The sequence below is a fragment of the Gallus gallus genome, chromosome 22, assembly GCF_016699485.2.
Source record: "Gallus gallus isolate bGalGal1 chromosome 22, bGalGal1.mat.broiler.GRCg7b, whole genome shotgun sequence".
NCBI lineage: Eukaryota > Metazoa > Chordata > Aves > Galliformes > Phasianidae > Gallus > Gallus gallus.
Window position 1 is genome coordinate 3220963 of NC_052553.1, and position 23180 is coordinate 3244142.

Below are 23180 nucleotides of genomic sequence, written 5' to 3' on the forward strand. Positions count from 1 at the left end.
ACCACCATGTTGGAGGTTGGCTTCAGCAAGGAAACCTGGGTGCAGGGTGAGGAAGAAGATGAGAAAATGTAGGGATTAGTCATGCTAAAAGCATGCTGTTCCCAGCTTCTGAACACAAAACAGAAGAGTCTGTATGCAACGCAATGAGAAAACACCTAAGAGAAGGCAAGCACAGAGCCCTGCAGCCAGCTCAGTAAGCAGGCATCAAGCATGGTTTCGACAACGGTGTCAGTCATGTCAATGGCACTGATTGTGACAGCTGCTCACCCAGGTCACAGTGGTTGATCACCTCTGAAACCAAAAAGCACACGTGCTAAGGCCTATTTGGGTCACGAGCATCACTGCAGCCCATTTCCCAAGGGTGGGGAGGTAAAGCCAGGCCTGTGTTTTGAATACAACTTCACAAAGGTGGGAAAAACCTCAAACCTACCCACTCTCTCCAATTTTTTTTGGAGTGGAAGATGAGGGAATGCATCTCCCTCAGGGCTGAAGCATGCCTCTGGGCCAGGGCAGCTCTGGGGTGCCCACAAGCACTGTGGCAGGTGCAGGTCTGGCACGCTCCACTCACCCCCAGCCACCTCTTGCAAGGCAAAGAGCATCTCTAGGGCACCTGCACAGGGCTGCAGCAATCTGGGGCTGCAGGTGTAGCAGAGCGCTGCAGGAGGCACTGAGAAGGGGGAAATTCAGAAGAAAGCTGCAGGGGAGAGGCCCAAACTGCCTGGAGGAACGTAGCATCCAGAGCAATGCAAATGCTGGCTCTAGTTCTTTGCACAGCAAATTGCCCTTGCTGTCTGGGGTAAAGTGACAGAAGCAGGCAGGCCAGTCGCTGTAGATGTGGTCGCTGTAGATGTGGGCATCTGCAAAAGCAGCACCAACTTTACCTTCCTTTTCCCTTATACAGGCACACAGGCTACTGTTGATCCCACTTCCCCCTTGAAAAACATCACCAGTGACCAACAAAAGGTGAGGGGGAAGCCTTCTCCCCCCCGCCTTGTCATTTAGATTCCTCTCTACAGCTCCCTAATAAATAAAATCACAGTTTTCAGAGCAAATCATCCCTGGCAGCGACTCCTTCCAGGCATGGAGAAATGCCCTGCCCCCCAAACCTACCTGGAGACAGAACCCCAACTGCTGCTGCCAGCACTCAAAGCAGAGGATAAAGCAAAGGAGCTCAAAGCAGAGACATTTTACTGGGGGAAAACAGCTTTTGAACTTCCCCAAAGGCTTTTACAGAAGACAAAGGCGAATTATTCACCTCCAGGGGATTTTGGTGACTGTACAAAGCTCAAGCGTGATTCAAGACACTTTGCTCATCATTAGAGCCTCACGGCTCCTCCACAGACCACAAGGAGCAGGTAAGCTTCACACACAGCCTACTGAAAACCATAAAGCAGCCTTACTTTTAGCAGAGAAAGCATTGTTTTGGAGCTGCACAGCCTCCAGCCACCCTTACTCCTGAGCCTCCAAGGCACAAGGACTTACAGTACAGAGAAACAGAAAGACCCCCAACCAACTGCAGAACCCTACCCACAAAAGCAGGGATCAGCTGTGCTCAGTATAAAGCCAGGGAAAGCCCAGGTGGGGGGACTGTAGAAGCAAGCAGATAAAGCAGGACAGGTGTTCCCTTTGGGATCCAGCTGTTCTAGGAAAAGATGTTACTGCCTGTTGGGTGCCATCCCCCACATCTACAGGACAGCTCGATCTGCCTGCTTTTATGTCACCCAAGCATGAAGCCCTGCAAGCACCTCTGTGCAGGATATTGGGTGGTTAGGACCACTCTCCTGAGAGATGGCAAATCTTGAACCCAACACTGCATGTGTCACTTGCACAGGGAGATGGGGTCCAACCCCTCGGATAGGGCATGGAGGAGATGAGGCTGTGAAAAGGTCATCTCTGATGGTTCCCTTCAGCAGATTTTCCTCCCAGAAAATCATGCTTTGTATGTGCTCTCATTGTTTGATAGCCCCAGGGGGACTGCTGGGAGACCTATAGGGGAAGAGGCTCCTGTCCTGCTGGAAAACACAACAGGAAAAGTCAAGGTTTTTCCATCTGCTGGTTACAAAGCTTTGCTTTGCTCTGGAAGGGCTGGCGGTGCATGCGAAGGTATACAAGCATTCCTGGGAAAAGAAAGGAGGGGGATCGTTGGAACATCACACACAGAACAGTGCTGGCACCTTCACAGGGACCTGAAACCATTAATTAGCTGTCACAAGCTTGCAGTAGTCTGCTCATTGCTGCCAAGCGATGAGTACATCTGCTCTCTCTCATGCAGGATTTCTTCTTTGGGTTGAATTTTTTCCCCTTTTTCTCTTCTGCAATTAAAAAACCTCCCCGTTAAGGGACATACCTCCCAGTTGCCCCGCCTGGACATGCCACGGCACACATGCCTATCCACAGCCTGCTTCAGGTAGCACTTCAATTCCTCACACGGCAGCAGAACAGGAAAAAATAGGTGGTTCTTTCCAACAGGAATGTGCATAAGGCATCACCTCCTTTTTCCCAGTGAGAAAACGGAGGTGGAGAAACGGGTGCGATGTCTCCCTGCCCTGCAGTGGAGTGATGTTATCAGGAGGGGCATGGAGGGGCTTGCTGGAATGGGAGAGGGTTTGCTGTGGTGCGCTGAGATGGCTGCTGAAGCTGTCCCCCATTGCCAGGGCCTCCTCTCCTTTGGGGTTTGGTCATATTCACAGCAATGCCCCAAAGCAGCGGAGGGAAAGGTTGGAAGCACCGTCGCTAGCAAACCTCCCCAAGCCGGCAGGCTGCTCAGCCGTCCCTCTGCCGCATTTTTAGGCAGTGCTGCCATCGAGTGGTCTGGATGCAGGAAGAGGGGACCCTCCGTGCAGCTCCTGCTTGCGGGGCTGCGGGCGATGCGGAGGCTTTAAGCTGAAATCCACCTCCTCGTCCGTCCGTCCCGCCGTTAAATAGCTCCATTTCATTTCAATAGCAGAGCCCGTGCCAAGAACTAAAGATTTCCGGAGTCCCTCCTGCTTGCTTCAGCTTACGAGCTGAGCATCCTCCTTGCACACGAGCAGCAGTGCCGTTCTCACCCCGGGGTTCGCAGTGTTGGTTTCGCAGCGTTCCCTGGGAGCGGTTCCCAGCTGATATCGGAGTCCGCAGCCATTTGGGAACATCCTTTAGCAAAACAGAGGGGCGCGCTCTGCTTCCAGAGGGGCTTTTTGTCTTCATTGCATCGGTGCATCCTAAGGGAAAACCATCGTTCCCAGCACACAGCGGTGCGCTTTGCGCCCACGCTTGGCCATAACACGATGTTGGATGAGTAAGTTAAAATCACCCCCGTCTGGTGGATGTCATAAACCTGGACTGGGGGCAGAGGGGAGCTCTGTGCCTGCAGATGAGCCACGTTCAAATTACAGCGGTAATTTTCGGAAGCATTTGCCGCCCCCCAGGAGCTGTTTCCTTGCTTTGTATTAGGGAAGGGGCACAGAGCCCCGGACCGCCCCGTTGGCGCTGCTCTGGGCAAGAAGACCATTCCTCATTACAAAAGTCAAACATTTGGGTTGGGTTTTCGTTTTTTGTTGTTGTTTTGTGTGTGTGTGTGTGTGTGTGTGTGTGTGAAGCCGTTTGGGATCGATCCCCCACCCCTGGCTGTCCGCTGGCAGTACGGAAGCTTTGGGGTGAATGGTAGAGGCGAACGCAGCCTGCTGAGGGGGGGGTGAGGAGGGGGCGAGGGGCAGCGGGGGGGCGGGGGAGGGCTCTGGGCTCCCGGCTCCGCTCCCCGCTCGCAGGCACCGCCCGCGCTGCCTACAAAAGCCGCGGCGGTGTGTGAGCTCCGGCTGCGCCCAGAGGGTCCCAGCCCCGCTCCAGCATCAGCCGAACGGAGCCGAGTGGCCCGGACCGAACCGAAGCGACTGGAAGGTGGGAAGCGCTGCCCGGCCCCGCTGCGTCCCCCAGCGAGAGGGGGCTGCCATCCCGACCGGCTGTGCTCTGCCATGGCTGCGCACCCTGCTGCGGCTGCACCCAGAAGAGGAAGGGAGCAGCACCCTGAACCAGCTGCGCCTGGAACTGGGAGGGTCCCAAACCCCGACGTGGCTGGGCTCTGAACCCGGAGGGTCCTGTGCCCCGATCTGCCTTCATGCCCCAAACATTCTGCGTGCTCTGAGCCAGCTGTGCCCTTAACCGGGAGGGTGCTGTGCCCCAAAGCATCCTCACCCCTGAACCTGCTGCACCCTGAAGCATCCTCACCACCAAACCTGGAGGGTGCTGCTGCCCAAATCATCCTCACCCCAGAGAGTGCTGTGCCCTGAATCATCCTCCCCACCAAACCTGCTGCACTCTAAACCCAGAGGGCTCTGCGCCCCGAAGCATCCTCGTGCCCGGTTCAGCAGTGCCACGCTGTGATGGATGACCCCCCGCCGCTGGAAGCAGAGCTGGAGCACCGGTGGCTGCTCAATGCCTCCCTGAACGAGTCCTCTGCCAACCAGTTCGTCCAGCCCCCGTGGCAGGTGGCCCTGTGGGCCGTTGCCTACACCCTCATCGTGGTGGTGTCGGTGGTGGGGAACGTGGTGGTGATGTGGATCATCCTGGCTCACAAGAGGATGCGCACCGTCACCAATTACTTCTTGGTGAACCTGGCTTTCGCTGAAGCCTCCATGTCTGCCTTCAACACGGTGGTGAACTTCACTTACGCCATCCACAATGAATGGTACTACGGGCTGCTCTACTGCAAGTTTCACAACTTCTTCCCCATCGCTGCTGTCTTTGCCAGCATCTACTCCATGACAGCCATCGCCCTGGACAGGTGAGCACTCAACCCCAACCCCTCCCCGCACCCCGTGCTGCTTCCTACATTGCTTCTGCCTGGGCACTGCGCTCAGCTCTGCCTGATATCTGGCCATGGGAAAGCACTGCAATTCAAATGGAGCTCTTTTCAGTAAAACAGCGTGAGATAGAATCCCCCTCCTTGACCTGTTTGCGGGTGGATCAGGGAATCCTCCGTAGGGAATCCTTTGTCAGCTCTGCCAAAAGAGCTCAAGAAAAGGCTTTTGTAACCCATTAATGCATTTTGGTAGTATGTACAGGGCTTGCACTTCTGGCATTTTTCTGTCCTTTCCCTTCCCAGCTCATCTCCAGAGCAGTTCATTCCTTTCCCAACCTCCTCATTTAGCTCACTGCTTAGCACAGAATGGTCATGTCACTAAATTGTGACTGTTGGATACACTGCAGGAGCCCTTTCCTGTCTCCCAATCTCAGGTGCTGGGGACCTCGGAGTGATGCTCAGATTGCATGCTGTTGCGTTGCCTGCCGAGCCACAGAATTTCACAAAACCACTACTGGGGAGTAAAAGGGGAGGGAAGTGCCAGAGATAGCTCTCGTTGGGCTGCAGCCAGCACAAGTGGGCTGCTTTCTTCCCCAGCAGTTTTCTAGGGGTGCTGCTGGATGCCTGGGGACAGCCAGCAGAGCGGCATCCCACGTGTGTTCTGCCAAGGGCAAAAGTTGGGCAAAGCCTGGCAGGTGGCACAGGGCAAGGGGCAAGGAGTACAAGTTGGCCATGTGCTGAGGGCCCTTCTCCAGGCACAGCTGGTGTGTAACTCCCTCCAAAATCTTTAATGTATGTCTTTAATGCCTTTTTGTATTGGTGCTAGGGATAAATCGAGGCTCCCAAAAAGCTCTGCAGTTCCCTCCTGGTTACCAGTACTCCAGGCACGATGCATTTTTCAGTGCAACCAATTTCCCAAAGACAGCTCTGCTCTGCAGTGCCTCTTTCTGCACTCCTTCCTGGGGAGCAGAACACCTTTTGGCTGGGGATAAATGCAAACAGGGTGCGGGAGGATTGGCACTACCATACGCAAGCCTGATTTGGGCTGAAGTGTAAGTACTTCACAAACTAGCAAGGGCATTTCCCAACAAGAAATTGCAGCACTGCCACAAATAGTGCTGTGACAGCTTGGAAAACAGAGCTGGAGATGGATGATGCTCTGGTTGTTAGAAATGGGCTCAGGTTTTGTTTGGCTCTGGAGCAGTTAGGAGCCTGCGAGCTGCCTCTCCCTGTGATGAATCAGATGCAGCTGAGAAGAGAACTATGGCAATAATAAGAAGAAAAAGGCTTTTGCTTGAAACTAGGATCACACTTTTACCAGGAGCTGATTCATACTGGGCACAATCACTCTGAAATAAAATAAAATAAAATAAAATAAAATAAAATAAAATAAAATAAAATAAAGCAAAGGTTAATCCTACACAGAGGCACAGAGTTCTGAGCACTGCAACAATGGCAGGAAATGCAGGAGTTGGGGCTGGAAGCTGGAAGGCCTGCTCAGGAAAAGCAGTGCTGCTGCCACACAGCATCCTGCAGCAGTTGGGGCCAAGCAGCCCACTCTGGAACTGCACAGCATGGCCTTCATTATTGGGTGTGTCAGTGCCAAAGCACAACACGTCCCGTTCTGGCTTTGAACGCTATGAATGTATGCACTTCAAAGAAAGAGCCGTGAGATTCTGCTTTCTCCAGCTTCCCAGGAAAACTGGGAGCCCGTGTTGCGTCCTAGCCACTTTGCAGTCATGTGTAGGGACATCCAGAGTTGCTTTTTTCCTATTTCCCCTCCAATATCTGTGAGGAGTGGGATGAAGCATCATCAAACAGCAGGCATTGTCCCTCTCTTTGGGACCTGGATTCATTGCTGAGCACTGCCACTTGAACATGCTGTTAGCAAACTGCTACAGGAGGGATGGACCTCCTTGCTGCCAGGTGAGCAGAGCAGAAGGTGAGGATCCTGGATTATGTGTAGAATCAGAGCTAGACCAGCACACAGGGCTGGGCGATCAAACTGGGATCCTATTTATATGCCTCTTGGGTTTTTTTAATCACACTCCATTAAGCGTCTCGAAATCCATCCATGTGCCAGCAGGAGCTGCAGGAGCACCAAACCTGCAGAGCTTCCTTCACTTCCACAGCTCCTAAAGCCACCAGCCTGCAGCTGAGACCTGTTCTTATCTCCACAACCCCACACTATATGCAACAGAAAAGCTGGCTTGGAAATTTATTTATGCTTGCAAGCTTGAACTTCCAGTTTAGATGAACCAGCTGAATACCAGGAATACATTCACCAGCTCAATGACCCCACGCCTTCCCCAAGAGGCGATTACTGCAGATAGAAACCCTCTGGAGAGGACAAATTACATCAGTGCACAGACATATTAATTAGTCATTTACACCCTAATATAGCACAAGTTCTCTTAATCTTGACTTAATGGTCTTCTGGGGCTTGCAGGGCAGAACTTTGATTTGTGCCTGACAATGCGTAACCGTGCCCTGCTGGGATGGGATTTGGAAGAAGAGCAAGTGGGAGGGAAGGGAGCCTGGGGGGGATGAGCTGAATGCAGCAGGTCAAAAGCTAACTGGCATCCTTATTTTCTTCCTCTTCTGCTGTGATAAATATGCGATGAAGATGAAATAGCAACAGGCTGGTGGGTGGCTGGGCAGTGTAGGAGCGCAGGTGTTAGACATGCCTCTGAGGTGCTTGGCTGCAAGCAGAGCATTGGCACAAGCTGCTGGAGGGGAGATATTCTGCTTATTTGATGGCTTTCCTAATTTGGCCCTTAGTTTGTTCTCAACGCTTCGATGGCTCAGCTGGATTAGCGCATGCACTGAGTGTAACAGTCCTCAGATTTATCAGCCCTGCGTTTCCCACATTCGTTTCTCAGCTCTAAATGGATGCCACGGGGCTCTCTGCTTTCCTTAAGGCAGCGCTTGGTGAGGTCATACAGCCCCCCAGGAGGGCTGTGCTGTGCTTTGGATCCCCCTCTCCCACCCCATCACTATCAGCAATGCGATGAATGCTGGGGGGGCCCTCTGCCCCCTCCCCAGTCTGCTGCCAATTCTGGGCTTTGGTCCCCTTCTGTTTGCATTTGGTAAAATTCTTTCTTTGGAAAGAAATGTGTCATGTTTATTATGGAGGCAGGCTCCAGCTTTCCAGATGCAATTAACAGTGCATTTGAGACAGTGTAGCCATCTAGCTATGTAATAAGTGATACACTCGGAGCTACCCTGCTACAACACTGTACTCAAATGCTATTGCTTCACCATGGTAACAACCCCCCCTCCATCCGAAACACAATAAAATATTTAAAACAACAGCAAATGGCATTACCTACGTCACCGAAGGGAAAGCGTCTGGCCTAAAGTTGTGTCCTTCACTGCAGTAGATATACAAAGCTGCTGGCAAATGGAGCCATCTTCAGTCCCACTGAGTTCTGGGGGGAAGGAAGAAGGGATGAGCATCAGCATGAGGGAAAGGAGCTGGGCAGCCCTGGACTTGCAAAACTTAACCCTCAGGTGTGAAGCTCGCATCCCAAAGATGAGCAGAGCAGGCCATTTCATCTTGGGGAAAGAGTATAATTAATTCTTCCCAACCCAACATCTCCTGCAGCCCAGTATGAGCTTCACCCCCCCCCCCCCCCAGAGCACCTGCAGCCCATCAGGAACACAACCTTTCCATTAATGCAGGAAATCTGCCCTTAAATCTTCAACCGAGAACCCTCTCCCCATAGAAAAATGGGACATCAGGAGCCCATGGTGGTTCTTCACCTGCTGCACATGAGGATATGCCTTCCCCTCCCCAGCTCCTGCAAACCACCACCACTGCTGTCTGGCTGGGAGAACCGCCCTCCTGGGCAGTGGAGAAAAGAATAAATCTCTCTAATAGGATACAGGAAGATGGGCAGAGCGGGGCCACAGAGGCACTTTGTGAGGAGAAATACGAGCGAATAAACTCATTAGCCTGCTTTCAAGAATCTGCTTCCCACCAGAGAGGCTGGGACCTGCAGCACCTCACTCTGATCGATGTCTTTGTGCCCCAAATCAGGTGTGCATCCGCCTGCAGGACCACCAGCAACTTGCAGGTGCCCCGGAACGTTATAGGTGCACCCTCCAGAAAGGAATACACACCAACCTATAGGGGAAAGAAACTGGAAAGCTCCACCAGTCAGCAAGGAACTGAGAGGTGTTTGGGATGGATGGACCCAGCTCTGAAAGAAGGCAAAAGCAGCTGCTTTGTTTCCCCACTGGTGTCTTCCCACCCCAATCTGAGCATGACAGTGGTTGTTATTTGAGCTAAAGAGGACGTGAAACTGTACTCTGTGCTCCTCCCTTCCCTGCAGTAAAATTTTGCATCAAATATTCTTGTCAAGCAAAAGAAAAAAAACAGCAAGGATGCAGTTATTAAAACGTTTGGACAACTCTCTGCTTGCTGATACAATTATTATATAATGAGGCAGTATTTTAATATGAAATAATGATCAAATTATTCTCAGGATGTTTGCACATTTCCATCTATCCTCAGTATCACCAGCTCCTTCAAGAAGCCCAGACCGTTATGAGCATTTTTCCTGGCAGTTTGGGAACTGCTGCCAAAAAGTAGAATGTAGGGCCAGTGTTTCCCAAAGCACCACTGCTTGGCTTCCTCTTGCCCCCCTGCCCCTGTCCTTGCAACACTGTCATATTTGTTTTCTTCTTTGACTCTTCAGTTGTATTAATTTTGCTATCTTCTTTCTATTGTGGGCACCAGAGCATCACAGACAGATCGGTGGTGGTTGGAAAGGTCTCTGGGCAATGGGGTTGGGGCTTAACTTGTTGTTTTATCAATTGTTTGGGCATTTTATTACCTGCAAGGGCTTCTGCAGCCACAAAGTGCTTGAAGCTGATAAGGAAAGTCCTCCAAAGTGCATTGGCAGAAATTAGGTCAGAGGAGCAGTATCATAGGATAATCCCAACCAAACCTCCTCCAGCTCCCATGGTGGAGCAGTGGGGATGTAGAAGCCTGGAGAGCTCAGAGTGTTGCTGGCTGCTGTGACAGAGCACTGCCAGCACCCACCGCCTTCGCTTTTACTCACCAGATTCTGTTTCTGGCACCAGAGAGATCACAGAGATTTTAAAGGGATAATTATCAGGTGAATTTGCAGCTGCACAAAGCTGATAAGGTTTGATTCCCCAGGGCAGGGGAAGAGCTGATGGTGGTGTATATTTCTCTATTAATCCCTGCACCTTTGCTGCAGCAAATGGACACGTAATGGAACAAAGGGACTATTTTCATCCAGAAGAAAACTAAAAGCAAAAACTGTCCATTGTCTGAAAAGAGGGGGGATGGAGAAACAGAGAGCACTCCAAATGCCTCGGGCTGTAACGTGCAGAGCAATGCAACTTTTCTCCTCGTTGTATGATGACAGCATTTCCAAAGCTTGACATGGGGGAGGGAAATAAAACATTTGCAGCGTGCTCACTTAATCCTTCCAGTACTGCTGGCTGCTGTCAGCTTTGCAAAACCAGATTTGCAGAAAGATAAATTCAATCTGCCCCATCGTCACTGGAGTCTGCCTCGTGTATGATGACTGATGTTCAGGATTGGAGACCCCATGAGCCAGGCAGATATGGGGCAGCTCCAGCATGATTCGTTTTGGTTCTCCTGTTTGGAAGCCTTTGCACTGCAATCTACTTTATAGATATGATTTTGCTCCTGTGCAAAACTATTGGGTGCTGCTAACGCAGGTGCTGCCAGACAACAGCATCAGATCTGAGTACAGTACAGATCTGAGCCCCTCACTACAAGAAGGACACTGAGGCCATGGAGTGTGTCCAGAGAAGGGCAGCGGAGCTGGGAAGGAGCACAGGTCTTATGGGGAATAGTTCCCTTATGAGGGAACTGGGATGGTTCAGTCTGGAGAAGAGGAGGCGCAGGGGAGATCTTATGGCTCTCTACACTGCCCTGAAAGGAGGTGGTGGTTGGGGGGGGGGGGTCAGCCCCTGCTGCCAGTAACTGATGGGATGAGAGGTGTTGGCCTTATGCTGCACCAGCGAAGGGTCAGGCTGGGTATTAGGAAATACTTCTCTAAAAGAGTGGTTGGGCACTGGCACAGCTGCCCCATCCCTGGACGTGTTCCAGAACCGTGATGTGGTAAGTGGGCATGGTGGGATGGGTTGGGCTTGGACTTGAGGATCTTTTCCAGCCCTAATGATTCTGTGATTCTATGGTTGTGGTAGCAAAGCTGCTTTTTGGCTAAAAGTCAATGAGTGCCTCAAATGGGACTCCAGTCCCAAGGGGAATTTGCTGCAAGAGAATTGGTTGGGGACCCCTCCATGAAGGATTATTGGATGCTCTCTGTGTGGCATGGGGGACTGCTAAGATGCACGAAGCAGGTGTCAGAAGAACAACCCGCACACAGGAGATCTGAGACAGCCTCCAAAGCTTCCAATCTTTGATTTCTTCTCTTGCTCACCTTGCAGGTACATGGCCATCATCCACCCGCTGCAGCCGCGGCTCTCAGCCACTGCTACCAAAGTGGTCATATGTGTCATCTGGCTCCTGGCCTTCCTGCTGGCCTTCCCACAGGGCTACTACTCGGTGACGGAGGAGCTGCCAGGCCGGCTGGTGTGTCTGGTGGCATGGCCGGAGCACAGCACCGACGTGTATGGAAAAACGTGAGTCGGACTTTCCCAGCAGGATGGACAAATTGACCTATACAAAAAGAATGGAAAAAAAAGTATTTAAAAAGAATAGATAAAATGAAGTGGGGAAGGCTGAGGGGGGATGAAGGCCCCTTGGGATGGGGAAATCCTCCACCCACCTGGGGTAAGGCTGGAGCTATGTGGCTGATGGTAGCAAGATCTCCATCTATAGCATGGTGAGGTTAATTAAGCTGAGTTGCTGCTTGTGATCCATGCTACGTGAGCTCCCAGCCCTTCTACAGTGCTCATCCTTGAGGGAAACTCACATCCAACTGCTAAGATGCAACTATGGGATGCAGTCTGCATTACCCCCAGGGGCTGCATGGCTCTGCTTTTTTGTAGCACCTTTCCTTCAACATACATCTTTACAGGCTTCCTAGAGTGAGAATGCTCCTGGAAGAAGTAAATAGTGTTGTGTCAGCTGTACCTTGGCCAGGCAATAACAGAGAAAACTGTCTGGGGATGTGTTGAGCCCAAAGGCCTCAAAAATTCACTCAAGTGTTTCTAAAAACAAGCTCAGAAAAGAGGCTCTGCGGAACCAGCTCAGGATGAAAGCTAGATGCCTAGACAGGAGGGCTCAGCAGCCATCTCCTTCCTACCCACCAAGGTTCCAGCTAATTACATCTGGCATTTCCAACAGGTCTGGGCAACCCTGCTGGACTGCCAGCACATGGTCCTCCACAGTTTGCTCTTTGAGGTCTGTGAGTCATGCAGTGAGCTAAATGTCATAAGGAAAAAGGGGAAAAAAGAAGCAACCTTTGCAACTCCAGTCCCACAGAGCAATGAATTAGTGCTGTGAAATTGTGCTAGAGGCAAAGCAGGCGATGTGCACATACGAAAAAGTGCTCAAAGCCAATATGAGTCTGTCCATAAGGCAAGAGCTGAGCTGAGGATGGCCCCGCTGACATCCAGAGTGTTTCTTAACCTCCATGATTCCGTGCAACTGCAATAAATGCAGCCAACATGAAGAAACTCAGCCCACAGGGACTGAGCCCCCGGGTCCCCCAGCCTGAAGAAGTGATCAGCACAGGCTCAGTGCCTCACTTTGACAAATCATTTGCTGTTCGGCCATATACCAGGGCCATTGCCTTTTCAAGAGCTGACTCGAGTAAAATACTACTGCTGATTCATGGATAATCTAGAAGCTGGATGCCACCCCAAAGCCTGCACATTCCATGCTTTTTGGTGAGCAGGGCATTCAGCAAACAGTTGAGGGCAGCCAGGAGAGAAGATGCTAAGCAGAAGCTTTTCTGTAGACAAATCTCAAACAGCTGCTGAGGACTGAAAATAGTACAAAACACTATCCAAATCATGTGGACCCACTTGCACAGAGCCAGAGATCATATATGTTATCTTAGTGCCCCCAAAATAACTGCAGATGGGTGTTTGGGCCCCTGTCAAACACCATTTCTGCTTCCACTGCTGTAGTGCGATTATTTAAGGCAGCAGCCACTGGCAGGAGGTGCTGCATCTGCACCAGTAGTTGGTGACTCAGCTCCCTTCCATTTAATTTGTTTCATTAAGGGGCAAAACTGCACCACTCATTGGCTTATCAGGGAGATACCAGCCCACAGTGACTGTCCAGACAGCAGCTGCCTCCTCCCATGTCCCTGTCCTCCCTCCTACGTGCTCCCCTGCTCTTCACAAGGTACTAAATTCCCACACTGAAGACTTCTAAATCACAAAATCCAGGCTTCCCTGCCTGCTCTCATACTGTGATCCTCGTAGACAGAGTAACAAATGGATGGGTTTCAGCATCCAAAGCACAAAAAATAATGAACCAAAAAGCAGGATGTGTTGGCAGTCCCTCTCCCCGCTATGCTTCTGTGGCTCTGAAAATAAGGATGCGTCTTGCTTGCATTATTTAATGGTTGCTCTGGGGCTTTTCTGCATCACTCTCCCCACTTTGCAGCTGGTTTAAGACCCTGCTTTGCACAGCAACAATGAAGTCTTCATCATGGAGCCACAGAGACGCCTCTTTAATTAGCAAAATAGAAAACAGTCCTACAAAATCCAGCTGAAATGCGATTACCTCTGGGTGGAGAGGAGGCCAAATGAGATTGCAGGTACAAAACAAGGAGGAGATGGCATGGCAGTGTGGGTCTGGGGCCAACTTTGCCCCTGCCAGAGCAGCAGGAGTTGCATCAGGCACGAGCCTGATCCATGATTTACACTTTGGAGAGATTATTCAATCTGAGCTGCTAGGAGGAGAGAGTGCAAGAACAGAGCAAGGCTACAGAGCCTTTATCCGTGTTATGAAGGGATGCAAAGATCCTGCCCTTCCCATGAGTGCGGAAAACTAACCAGTTGGATCAACCCTGGGAAGGAACACAGCTTGGAGCAGTGCCACACTGGAGGCAAAGGCTATTTCTACCACACTGCTTTTATGAACTGCATGTTGACCTTCTGCTGGCAGGAGCTTCCCGCAGCTCAACTTCTGTGCATTTTGCATGGAGCTGTTCCCAGCTGTGTTTACAGTAGTGGGGACTGAGATTATGTCTTCTGCTGCCTGAGCAGAGTCAAACCTATGGTGGACCAGGATTCAGGCAAGCTAAGACCTTGCATTTGCCATGTAGGGAAATCCTGCATTTCTCTTTAGTTTAAGGTTCCTATCACAGAATCACAGAGTTGTAGGGGCTGGAAGGGACCTCTAGAGATCAACTAGTCCAACGCCCTTAGCCAACCCTATCCTTTACATATGCTCTGTTTTATGTGGGTTTTTTTTTTTGTTGTTGTTGTTTTGTTTTTTTTTAATACATCTGCACAGGACTGCTTGATGAAAGACTTGAAAAGGATGAGTTTTCACCTTCAGGACGAATTAGGGTGTAAATAAAGGAGATGTGATAGTAGAGCCACATCGGCTAAGATGTCTTTGCTATGCACAGGTAACGTAAGTCTTTCACTGGCTTCTTTCTCCCATCCCTGGAGGGATGCCATAGGCATGCCAGAAGCCAACAGGCTTGGAAGAGATTGGGATGAAACTAGGGAGTTCTTCCTGGTTCCAAGCGCCACAGGAATCATGCTACATTCCCTCTGCCCCTGTGAAGCTGTGCTTCCAAGCTTGGTTTGCAAGAAACAGGCCAACTAGGTAGAGGACACACTCAACAGCCATCATTTTTTCTAGGTATCACTTCTGCATGACTGTCCTGATCTACTTCTTGCCACTGCTGGTGATAGGCTGCGCCTACACCGTGGTCAGCATCACCCTCTGGGCAAGCGAGATACCCGGTGACTCCTCTGACCGTTACCACGAGCAGGTCTCAGCAAAGCGGAAGGTAAGGGACCTCAGGCACAGTAGGAGCCATCATTCACACCCAATCCCAACTAACCACAGTCAAAAAGAATGTAGCGAGGTGGAAACAGGTTGTTAATCCTAAAGGAACAGAGCGTGTCCTCCAAACATGCGTCCTCCACGATGCTGAGCATGTGTTCCCTTCTGGAAAGGTCTCTAAGGTGGCTTCGTCTGGAGGGTGAGATGTGACAGATGTCCTCCCTGCCCTGCGCTCTCTTTTCCTCACAGGTGGTGAAGATGATGATCATTGTGGTGTGCACGTTTGCACTGTGCTGGCTGCCCTACCACATCTACTTCACCCTGCAGTATTTCAACCCTGAGTGGTACCTGCAGAAGTTCATCCAGCAGGTCTACCTGGCCGTCATGTGGCTGGCCATGAGCTCCACCATGTACAACCCCATCATCTACTGCTGCCTCAATGACAGGTGGGTTTGAGCCCAGCACAGCAGGGTGGGGAGAAGAGAGAAACACAGAGGGGGCTGATGCAGGAGATTTTGGATAGAGAGGTATTCTAGGATGGCTCTGTTCTATCCTCTGCCAGGGGTTGTGTTTGCCGTGGGGACAAGACCCACCTCCATAAGTCTTCCCTGAAGTCCCTACAGGATCTGAAGTCATTCATGTTTCAAAACAACCCTCCCTGCTCCTCACTGGGATTTATCAGTGGTGGTTTTTTGTTTTTATTTTCAGATCTGAATGAAAAGCAGTGTTTGTTTCACTGTTCAGCAACTCTTAGCTCTGGCCTCTCATGTCCAGTGGGGTCCTCTCCCCATCTCATTTTCCTCATCCTTGTCTCTCTGCAACCCTTCTGTCCCCCCAGGTTCCGTGTGGGCTTCAAGCATGCATTCCGGTGGTGCCCGTTCGTCAGTGCTGCTGAGTACGAGGGCCTGGAGATGAAGTCAGCCAGGTACCTGCAGACACAGAGCAGCATGTACAAGGTCAGCCGGATAGAGACCACCGTGTCCTTGGCGGTTGGTGCAGCTGAGGAGGAGCTGGAAGAGAGCAAAAAGGGCAAACGTCTCTCTGTAGACATGACTTCCAATGGCTCCTCGCGCAGTGACTCCAAAACTGTCTCCGAAAGCTTCAGCTTCTACTCCAACACGCTCACCTAAGTGGCTCCCAAACTCTGCTAGCCACCCATCAGGATGCTGCCATACCTTTCCCTCATTAGGACACTCCAGCGCGTGATCCACCCAGCATCATCACCCTGGTTTGTAATGTACTGGCTTCTCTCTGTGCTGTTTTATCATCTCCTGCTGTGCTGCTGCTCACCTGTGACGCTTAAGTGAGCCCAAGAGCAAAAGCTTCAGACTGGTTTCATGTGCTCCATCATGGCTCACGTTCAAATACAAGCAAGGTTTTTCTGGCCTCCACCTTGCTCTCTGCCTCTCCAACCTGCCATGTGGCAGTAGGCTGCAGAAATAGAACAGAGCTGGGTTTTTCTCTTAAACCAGAAGTACAATGCTGGCAGGCACTTCCCTGCTCCCTGCGAGGCAGCAGGTGTCTCTCTCAGTGCATCCAACCTCCATGGGAAAATGAACCAATCTTTCCTACTCTCAACTTTAATTTCATTCTGTCCTTTTCTGCTGAGTATCCAGAGAGGTAATCAATACAAAATTCAAGCAGAAATGCTGTTTTCAACTTCAGGAGCCCAGACACCATTGTGGCACCACTGGCCACTCACTGCTTCAGCTGAACATGGTGGTTTTGTAGTCTCAGCTCAACTCCAGCACTCACTATTCTGCTACTCCACAACACAGCTCAACTCATCAAATCAGGGCTCTTGTAAAGGATTTTGGAACTAAGCCAGGCTCTGGTTGCCATTAATCATCCATCCGTGCCAAAATCAATCACTGTGATTTCATACTGGGCCTAAGGTGGCACATCATGCATAGATTTTGGAAGTTTCTGGAGCTCTGGAGAAGAACTGACTGAATGGACAAGTTCTTCACAACCTGGAAGTGCCTGGAGCTGCTCAGAAAGGGGCACAGTAGGTTACAGAAAAACAAAGCTTTATCGACATAAAATGTTGGAAGGGTGACCTGAATTTTGCAGAAATTTTGACTCAGGGGAGAGTAGAAATGATTTCACTCACAATTTCTGGATTTTGTTTTTACCAGGGAAACATTTCTCTTTTCCTCTCCATGGCTTGTGTATGAAACATTAAGGTTATGATGTGTAACTTGGATGTTTGTTATGTTTTAGTCCTATTCTGATGGTGCAATTTTCACCGGGGGCTGCTCTAAGCGAGGGCTCCCTTGGTCAGTAAGTGTATGAAAGGGGGGAAAAATGAAATAAAATGAGGAGTTGGAAAAAGTAGCTTGTTAAGAACAAACCTACCAGTCTGGGGCTGTTGTATTGACTGCTCCTTCCTGCTCAAGAGCTGCTGGCATAATCTCTCACTTTTTCTGGTGCAGAAGTCAGACTCACAAAGTGGGTTGAACTTCGCCACAAACTCCACAGGTGCTGTGCTGCCAATACATGAAAAGGTGCTACAAACCAGAGCCAAATGCTGATTTACTTCCAGCTGCCAACCCAAAATCAAGGCAAAAATGGATGTCTCAAAGTGCACTGGAGAGCCAGCAAGTAAGGCCAGCAGAGATCTGGTCTGCATGCACCATCCTTGAGCACACAAGTTTGTGTTAGCTTATGAGCTTACAGAAGTCAGCATTCAAATACACAGAGAATAACCAGGCTGCCTTTTTTTCTCCTCTGTGTCTGATGCCCTGAGGATGCTGTGATCATGAGATGTGCAGAGAAATGACAGCCATCTTCTCATAAGCAACGCTCAGCTTGAAACATGGGATAACCCCAAGAGAGTGTGTGGAGACCTCAGTTCAGGATGACAGCTTGCAGCCTGAAATGCCTCTTGCGCCCCTTGTAGAAAGCTGTCTCTTGAGATAAAGCAGGCAAAATTCTCACCAGTTACAAACTGGGATGTCCAAGCAGGTAGAAATGTCTCTAGGGGAAGTTTTCATCAGATGGAGGCCAACACAAGAAAAGGAAAATGCTCTGGGTAAATGGGTACATGTCCAAAGCCAAGGGCTCTTCCCTGCTCCAAGCTGTCTCACAGGTGGAGGTGGGAACCCAGATAAGGCTATTGTCAGATTTAGGCTCCAGGCCAACCTGCGAGATGGGGTTTTTGCAGCAGGGCTGTGTCCATGCTGATGACATGCTGTGTGTTCTCATGTTGTCAGTGTGCAAAAGCCACAGTGAAGTCTTCTTTTGAAGGCTGAGAAGCCCAGAAGAATACTTACCAGCGTGGGGCGGGGATGGGACCTCTTCTCATGCCATGAGCCCAGCTGCTGCAGTACACCCACCTTCCCTATCAGACAGCTCAGTGGCAATACAGAGGCTTTTCCTACTTTGTTCAGCATGGTTTTCTAGTTAGCATTCAGATCTCTGCTTAGAAATTCAATTGCAAAGCAAGAGTTTCTTTGTCTATTTCCTGATTCTCTGAAATGCAAGGCCACACAGCCAAAGCTCCCAGCACAAGAGCACCTCATTTTTGCTTGCTATTAATAATTCTAGAAACAAAACCCAACCACACAGCTCTCAGGCTTCAGCAACCTGTTAGTCTAATCACACCATCCTGCCCCCCCCCCCCAAACCTGTCTCCAGTTGAGTAATTCACACAGTGGTTTTAATGAAAAGCTTAACATCCAACTTGGCCCCTTCTCTCATGGGTTATCCGCCCGAAATACCATCTCTGTTGGAGCTTCTATCACACCCATCAGTGAAATGTGCTCGCTGGGGCATGTCAGAGGAGGGACAATGAATCCCAACAGCAGCTGAGGGTAGAGAAGACTCTCGGGTGTCTCTGCCCTTAACCTTTCCATCCCAGACAAAAGGCTTCCAGTTTCAGTGCAATACAATATGCCTGAGGGATGTGATGGGACAAGCTGGGCTGCAATGTACATTAAGGGTTTGGGTATTTGGTGTGGTGCAGCGCGTAGGAGTTTTGGGTGAGGTTCCTCCTGTGGTAGCATCTCTGTACAGCAAAAGCTTCCCTACACAGAGCTCTCCTGTTCCAAATGGCCTCTCTAATGATTGGGTTTGTTAAGTCCCAGTGGATTTTCATAAATAAATGTTTCTTTTGTTGAGGCTATCTTGCAACTGGTTAATGAGCCCGTGGCTGTGGGAGGCAGAGACCAGCAGCATGGTGGGAGTGGAGCACAAGGGGTGAACAAGAAGCAGGTTGTAATTTGCAGTTCTTAATTAGAAGAGCATTGCCGAGACACATTTGATTGGCATCACTGCCAAAGGCCCTGTCCCATATGCCTATTAAGCCCTGTTTCTTTATTTCCATGGGTTACTTTATCATGCAAAAGGGAGAGGATGAATAGTGTCACACAGTGCTGCTGTGCTCCTAGAGGACCCTCTCTGCAGTAGGAATGTGAGAACAGATCCCACTTCTCAATGAGAGTCAGCTCATCTCATCCCAATGTGAGGTCAGCATCAACACATCATCCTTCCCAAAGGGGTGTGTATCACTTCCTACATGCACTTGCACATGACAGGAACGTGCTTCTTTGCTATAAGAAATACTGCCACAGCGATCTGCTGCAGAAAGCATATGGGCATATCCTAATTTCCCATGACCCAGCCCATAGCAATTTGCTCATTTCCTCCCCCTGCAATCAGATACGGAAACCTCCAAATCAGAAGTGCCCCGGTGGGTTTACATCAAGGTGGAGGCTCTGGGAAGGATTTAAGGAGACAGATAGAGGGATTGTGCCCTGTATTTGCTGCCTGGCAAAGTAATGCAGAACTTTTCTCTATCAGTATCCTGCTTCCCCAGCTGAGGGCTCTGCTGCTTGTTGGATGCCATCACCCTCTGGCACAGCAAGCAGCACACGTTGGCACAGTTGATGTGGTACCTGCAAAACCCTCTGGTTGCATTATCAGAGCAAAGCTCAGGTGTGCAGCTGAGACAAGAGCTCAGGCCGAGGTACAGCAGTGAAGGCAGGACGAAGCATGAGCACAACAGAGCACCTGCTCAGAGCAGCAGCTTGTTTGTGTCTGTATGCTTGTCTTTTTATAGCTGCTGACAGCCATCCGGCAGGTAGTGCAGACATCAGTGACACCATCAGTCTGATTATTTACTACGGCAAAGACATAAGTTCAACTTGATTAACGCTTCTGGATTCCACAGTGCTTGGCATAAATGTTTGCTTAATGCACGAGTCAAAAATATCCTCAGAAAATGAAAATTAGGGATAGTCAATTCCTTGCTGCTGTGCACCAGTGTGTAAACTGGGGTTTCCATAGCACCACATGGTGTGTTAGGGCGTTATGTCAAAGAGCTGAATGAGAAGCAGCTTAAGTGTGATGTGTATGGAGGACAGAGGTCTCTTCCTGTTTTTCATCTGACCTCATGACCTCCCCACTTCAATTTCTGCACAGATCATGGTGGGTTTTGGCTTCCCTCTCACAAATGGAACTACCTGGTGCATTACAGACACCACTTCGATGAGGCCTGCTTGTTTAGACAAGCAATTACGTTTTGTCACTGAACTAAATGAATCAAGCACTAGCTAATGAAAGATCTGAGAACCTGCTGTGGTGATTCAAAAATCAACCCAGTCCAATTGCAAGTGTGAAATGAGAATTAAGAGCAGCTCCCATGTTCTTGGTGCAGCCAAGTAAACACATCAAGAGGGCTCTGCATCAGCAAGACCCAAACACCTGAGAAGCAACTAAGGAAAGGAAAGGAGTGGGAGAGGGCAATTACTGCTAAGTAGGATGCTTGAGTGTGGTGATGGTCCTAATGGGTTTGATTAAAAGTCAAACGTGATTAATTTGAGCAATTTGATGGGCAGAGAAGTGTCACAGAGGGGTCTGGTATGTCCTGGTGTGACTGCTGGTCTCACTGCGTGACATCAGGTTGCTCAAGGCCTCATGCTGGAACATCTCCCAGGACAGAGATCCCCACTGGCAACAGCTTCCCATGGCTCATGCCACAACCAGTGCACCCACAGGAACAGCCCATGCTGACCCTGCTTTTCCCTTTCATGTTCATATAAGCAGCTATAAGTTTTCTAAGCAAAACATTCTGGCTACAGAAGACTGAAGTGTCAAGCAACACACTCTTCTCCTGAAGGCATAGTCATTATGAACAGCAGCATTTCATACTCCTAAGAGCATTAGCATGCAAAACACTACCAAAAATAAGATCCCCATTTATTGCAAAGCAGGTTGTGCTGTCCAGGGTGATTAATAAGATTTCACAGAGGTAACGAGATAAAATTCTAACAGTGAAAAGAGGAAGAAAAGATGTGTTGTTCTGAACCACTCTTCCTTCTGTAGAGGCATGCAGCCATGATGACAACAGCAGATAATATCGGTACTGAGGGATGTGTAGTTGATTATGGAAAGCTGTTGATGGATGGCCCCAACAAATGGCTGCAATTCTGCACTGAAATTGAGGAATTTAGGAGTCCCCACCCCAAAGAGCAGCGGGTCTCTTTGGATGACACTTCTGGTAACTCACAGCCTTTGGAAGAAAACAAAGATTGCATGTGATTTCAGCCCCACCAACACCAGTCCTGCTGCCTTTCAGCAAGATAAGACAACACAGATCTGAAAGGCTGAGATTGATATCCACGACTGAATTGGAGCACAGCAATAACTCTCCAGCCACACTCGCCAGAGCTGAGTCCCTCTCAGATGGAGCTGAGACTTTGCCTTGCAGCACCAACATTCCCCCCTCTCCCCACAAAACCCACAGATGTTCGACACACAGATGGAGGTATCCACACTGGGATTTGACCAGCAGCATAAAAAGGCAGCAGAGGCATACAAGGCACATGTCCAGAGATGTCAGAACTGCTCAACATGCCTAGGAGATGAAGTACACAGCAATAAGGCTCTACAGAGCATCTCAGGCCCAAGATGCTCTCCCCAGATCCATCTACAAAGTCCTTCCTTTTGAGGAGTGCTAAGAAGTGGGGCAAAGTGAGCTGTCCTGCTCTTCAAACTATCTGCTTTTCTGCCCTGCTCTTCAGAGGCACAGGCCATTCAAAGCACTTCCCAAGGCATTCACGCCTCCCAAAACACCAGTCCAGCTGGCAGCCTACGCAAAGACTCAGAGCTCAGCGACTCACTCTTTCCCCCTTGGACAGAGGGAATCACCGAGCTTGCCCTATCACGTTCAGACTGTGCGTCCTATCCTGCTCTCCCCTGTGCACACAAAGCCATGGAAACTCAGCACTGCTCTGACCACTCATTCACCATCACCAACATTGTTTGAAACTGCTAAGACTTCTAAATCCCAAAATAAATTGGCCTGAATAAGCAAGCCTCCATTCCAGACGGACCGCTGTGGGCACTATTGTCTCTGCAGTGGGTTCCTGCGCTCAGAAACAACTGCTGCTGCAGCTCCTGGGAGCTGTGGCTGGAGGCTGAGCCCAGAGCAGCCTGCACATTTCTCTCCCTTCATCCGTAAGGGAAACTCACCAAGAACAACACAAGACACGTGTGGGCACAGCCAGCCAGCAGCACTGTGCTGTGCCAACGCGGCTGCTGCTGGCTCTGATGGCCTCAGAGGATTTACAGCACATGGCATCCTTCAGATGCTTCCAACCCTACAATCTTGATTGCTCGGTCAGGACCTTGAGGACTTCTCCTCAGCTGGAAGCATAGCTGGAGCTGCAGCCATGCTACAGGTGGTTTATAAATCTCTGCATGTGAGGAGTTATTTCATTTTACAGCTGCTACGGAGTCTGTGAAATCCTGGATTTCATAGTACAAATACTCCAACCGGTCATAAAACGTGAGAGGTGTTTTATCAAACAAAAGTTCCAATCATTGGTGTTTATAGCAAATGAGCCAGGAGTCTGAAAAGGGAGATGTGAGCCATCCTTAGCTCTGACACCACCGTACAGTTCCTCGCCCACTAACCTCCCTGTCATAATTGCATTCACTAACAGAAGGCCAAAAGGGAAAAAAAAAACCAAACAAATCCAACTTGTGTTAGTGTAATCTGTGGCACAGCCTTTCCAGACATAAAGCAGGCCTTCCTAATGAGCTCTAAAAATCAAACCATTTACCTCTTCTCAGGTCTAAATCTCTTCCTTGTGCCCCTAGGTATGAGCAAGGCCAGACAGAGGCAGCTCTGCAACAATAATAAACAGAGCTAAAAACAGAACGTACTCTGGAAGGGAGAAACGAATGAGAGAGGCTGAGCATGGGATGTCTGTCTCCAAAAAGGATCTGCCATGAAAACCAAAACCAAGCGCCTTCCTTCCTGGTCAATGGCAGCAGCTGAGCAGGTATCAAATCACTTTTTATTACTGAGAGGAGCTGCATTTGTTTAAATAAAAATAGTACCAGCAAGTTAATAAGTGCTCCTGCAGTGTCTGCGGCAGCATATGGAAATTACCAGATAATCTTTAGTCCACGGGCCATTTGTAGAGGGGTGCAACAAGTAGAGAC

At 49.9% G+C, this 23180-nt stretch overlaps 1 protein-coding gene across 1 annotated transcript; it reads left to right on the top strand.

Moving 5' to 3' along the window:
• Positions 1–3792: 3792 nt before the first annotated feature.
• Positions 3793–18848, top strand: TACR1 (tachykinin receptor 1). The gene is made up of 5 exons (NM_204868.2): positions 3793–4759; positions 11234–11428; positions 14580–14730; positions 14976–15172; positions 15565–18848. The coding sequence occupies exons 1-5, from the start codon at positions 4359–4361 to the stop codon at positions 15854–15856; spliced, it is 1236 nt and encodes a 411-aa protein (NP_990199.1). The 5' UTR covers positions 3793–4358; the 3' UTR covers positions 15857–18848.
• Positions 18849–23180: the final 4332 nt, after the last annotated feature.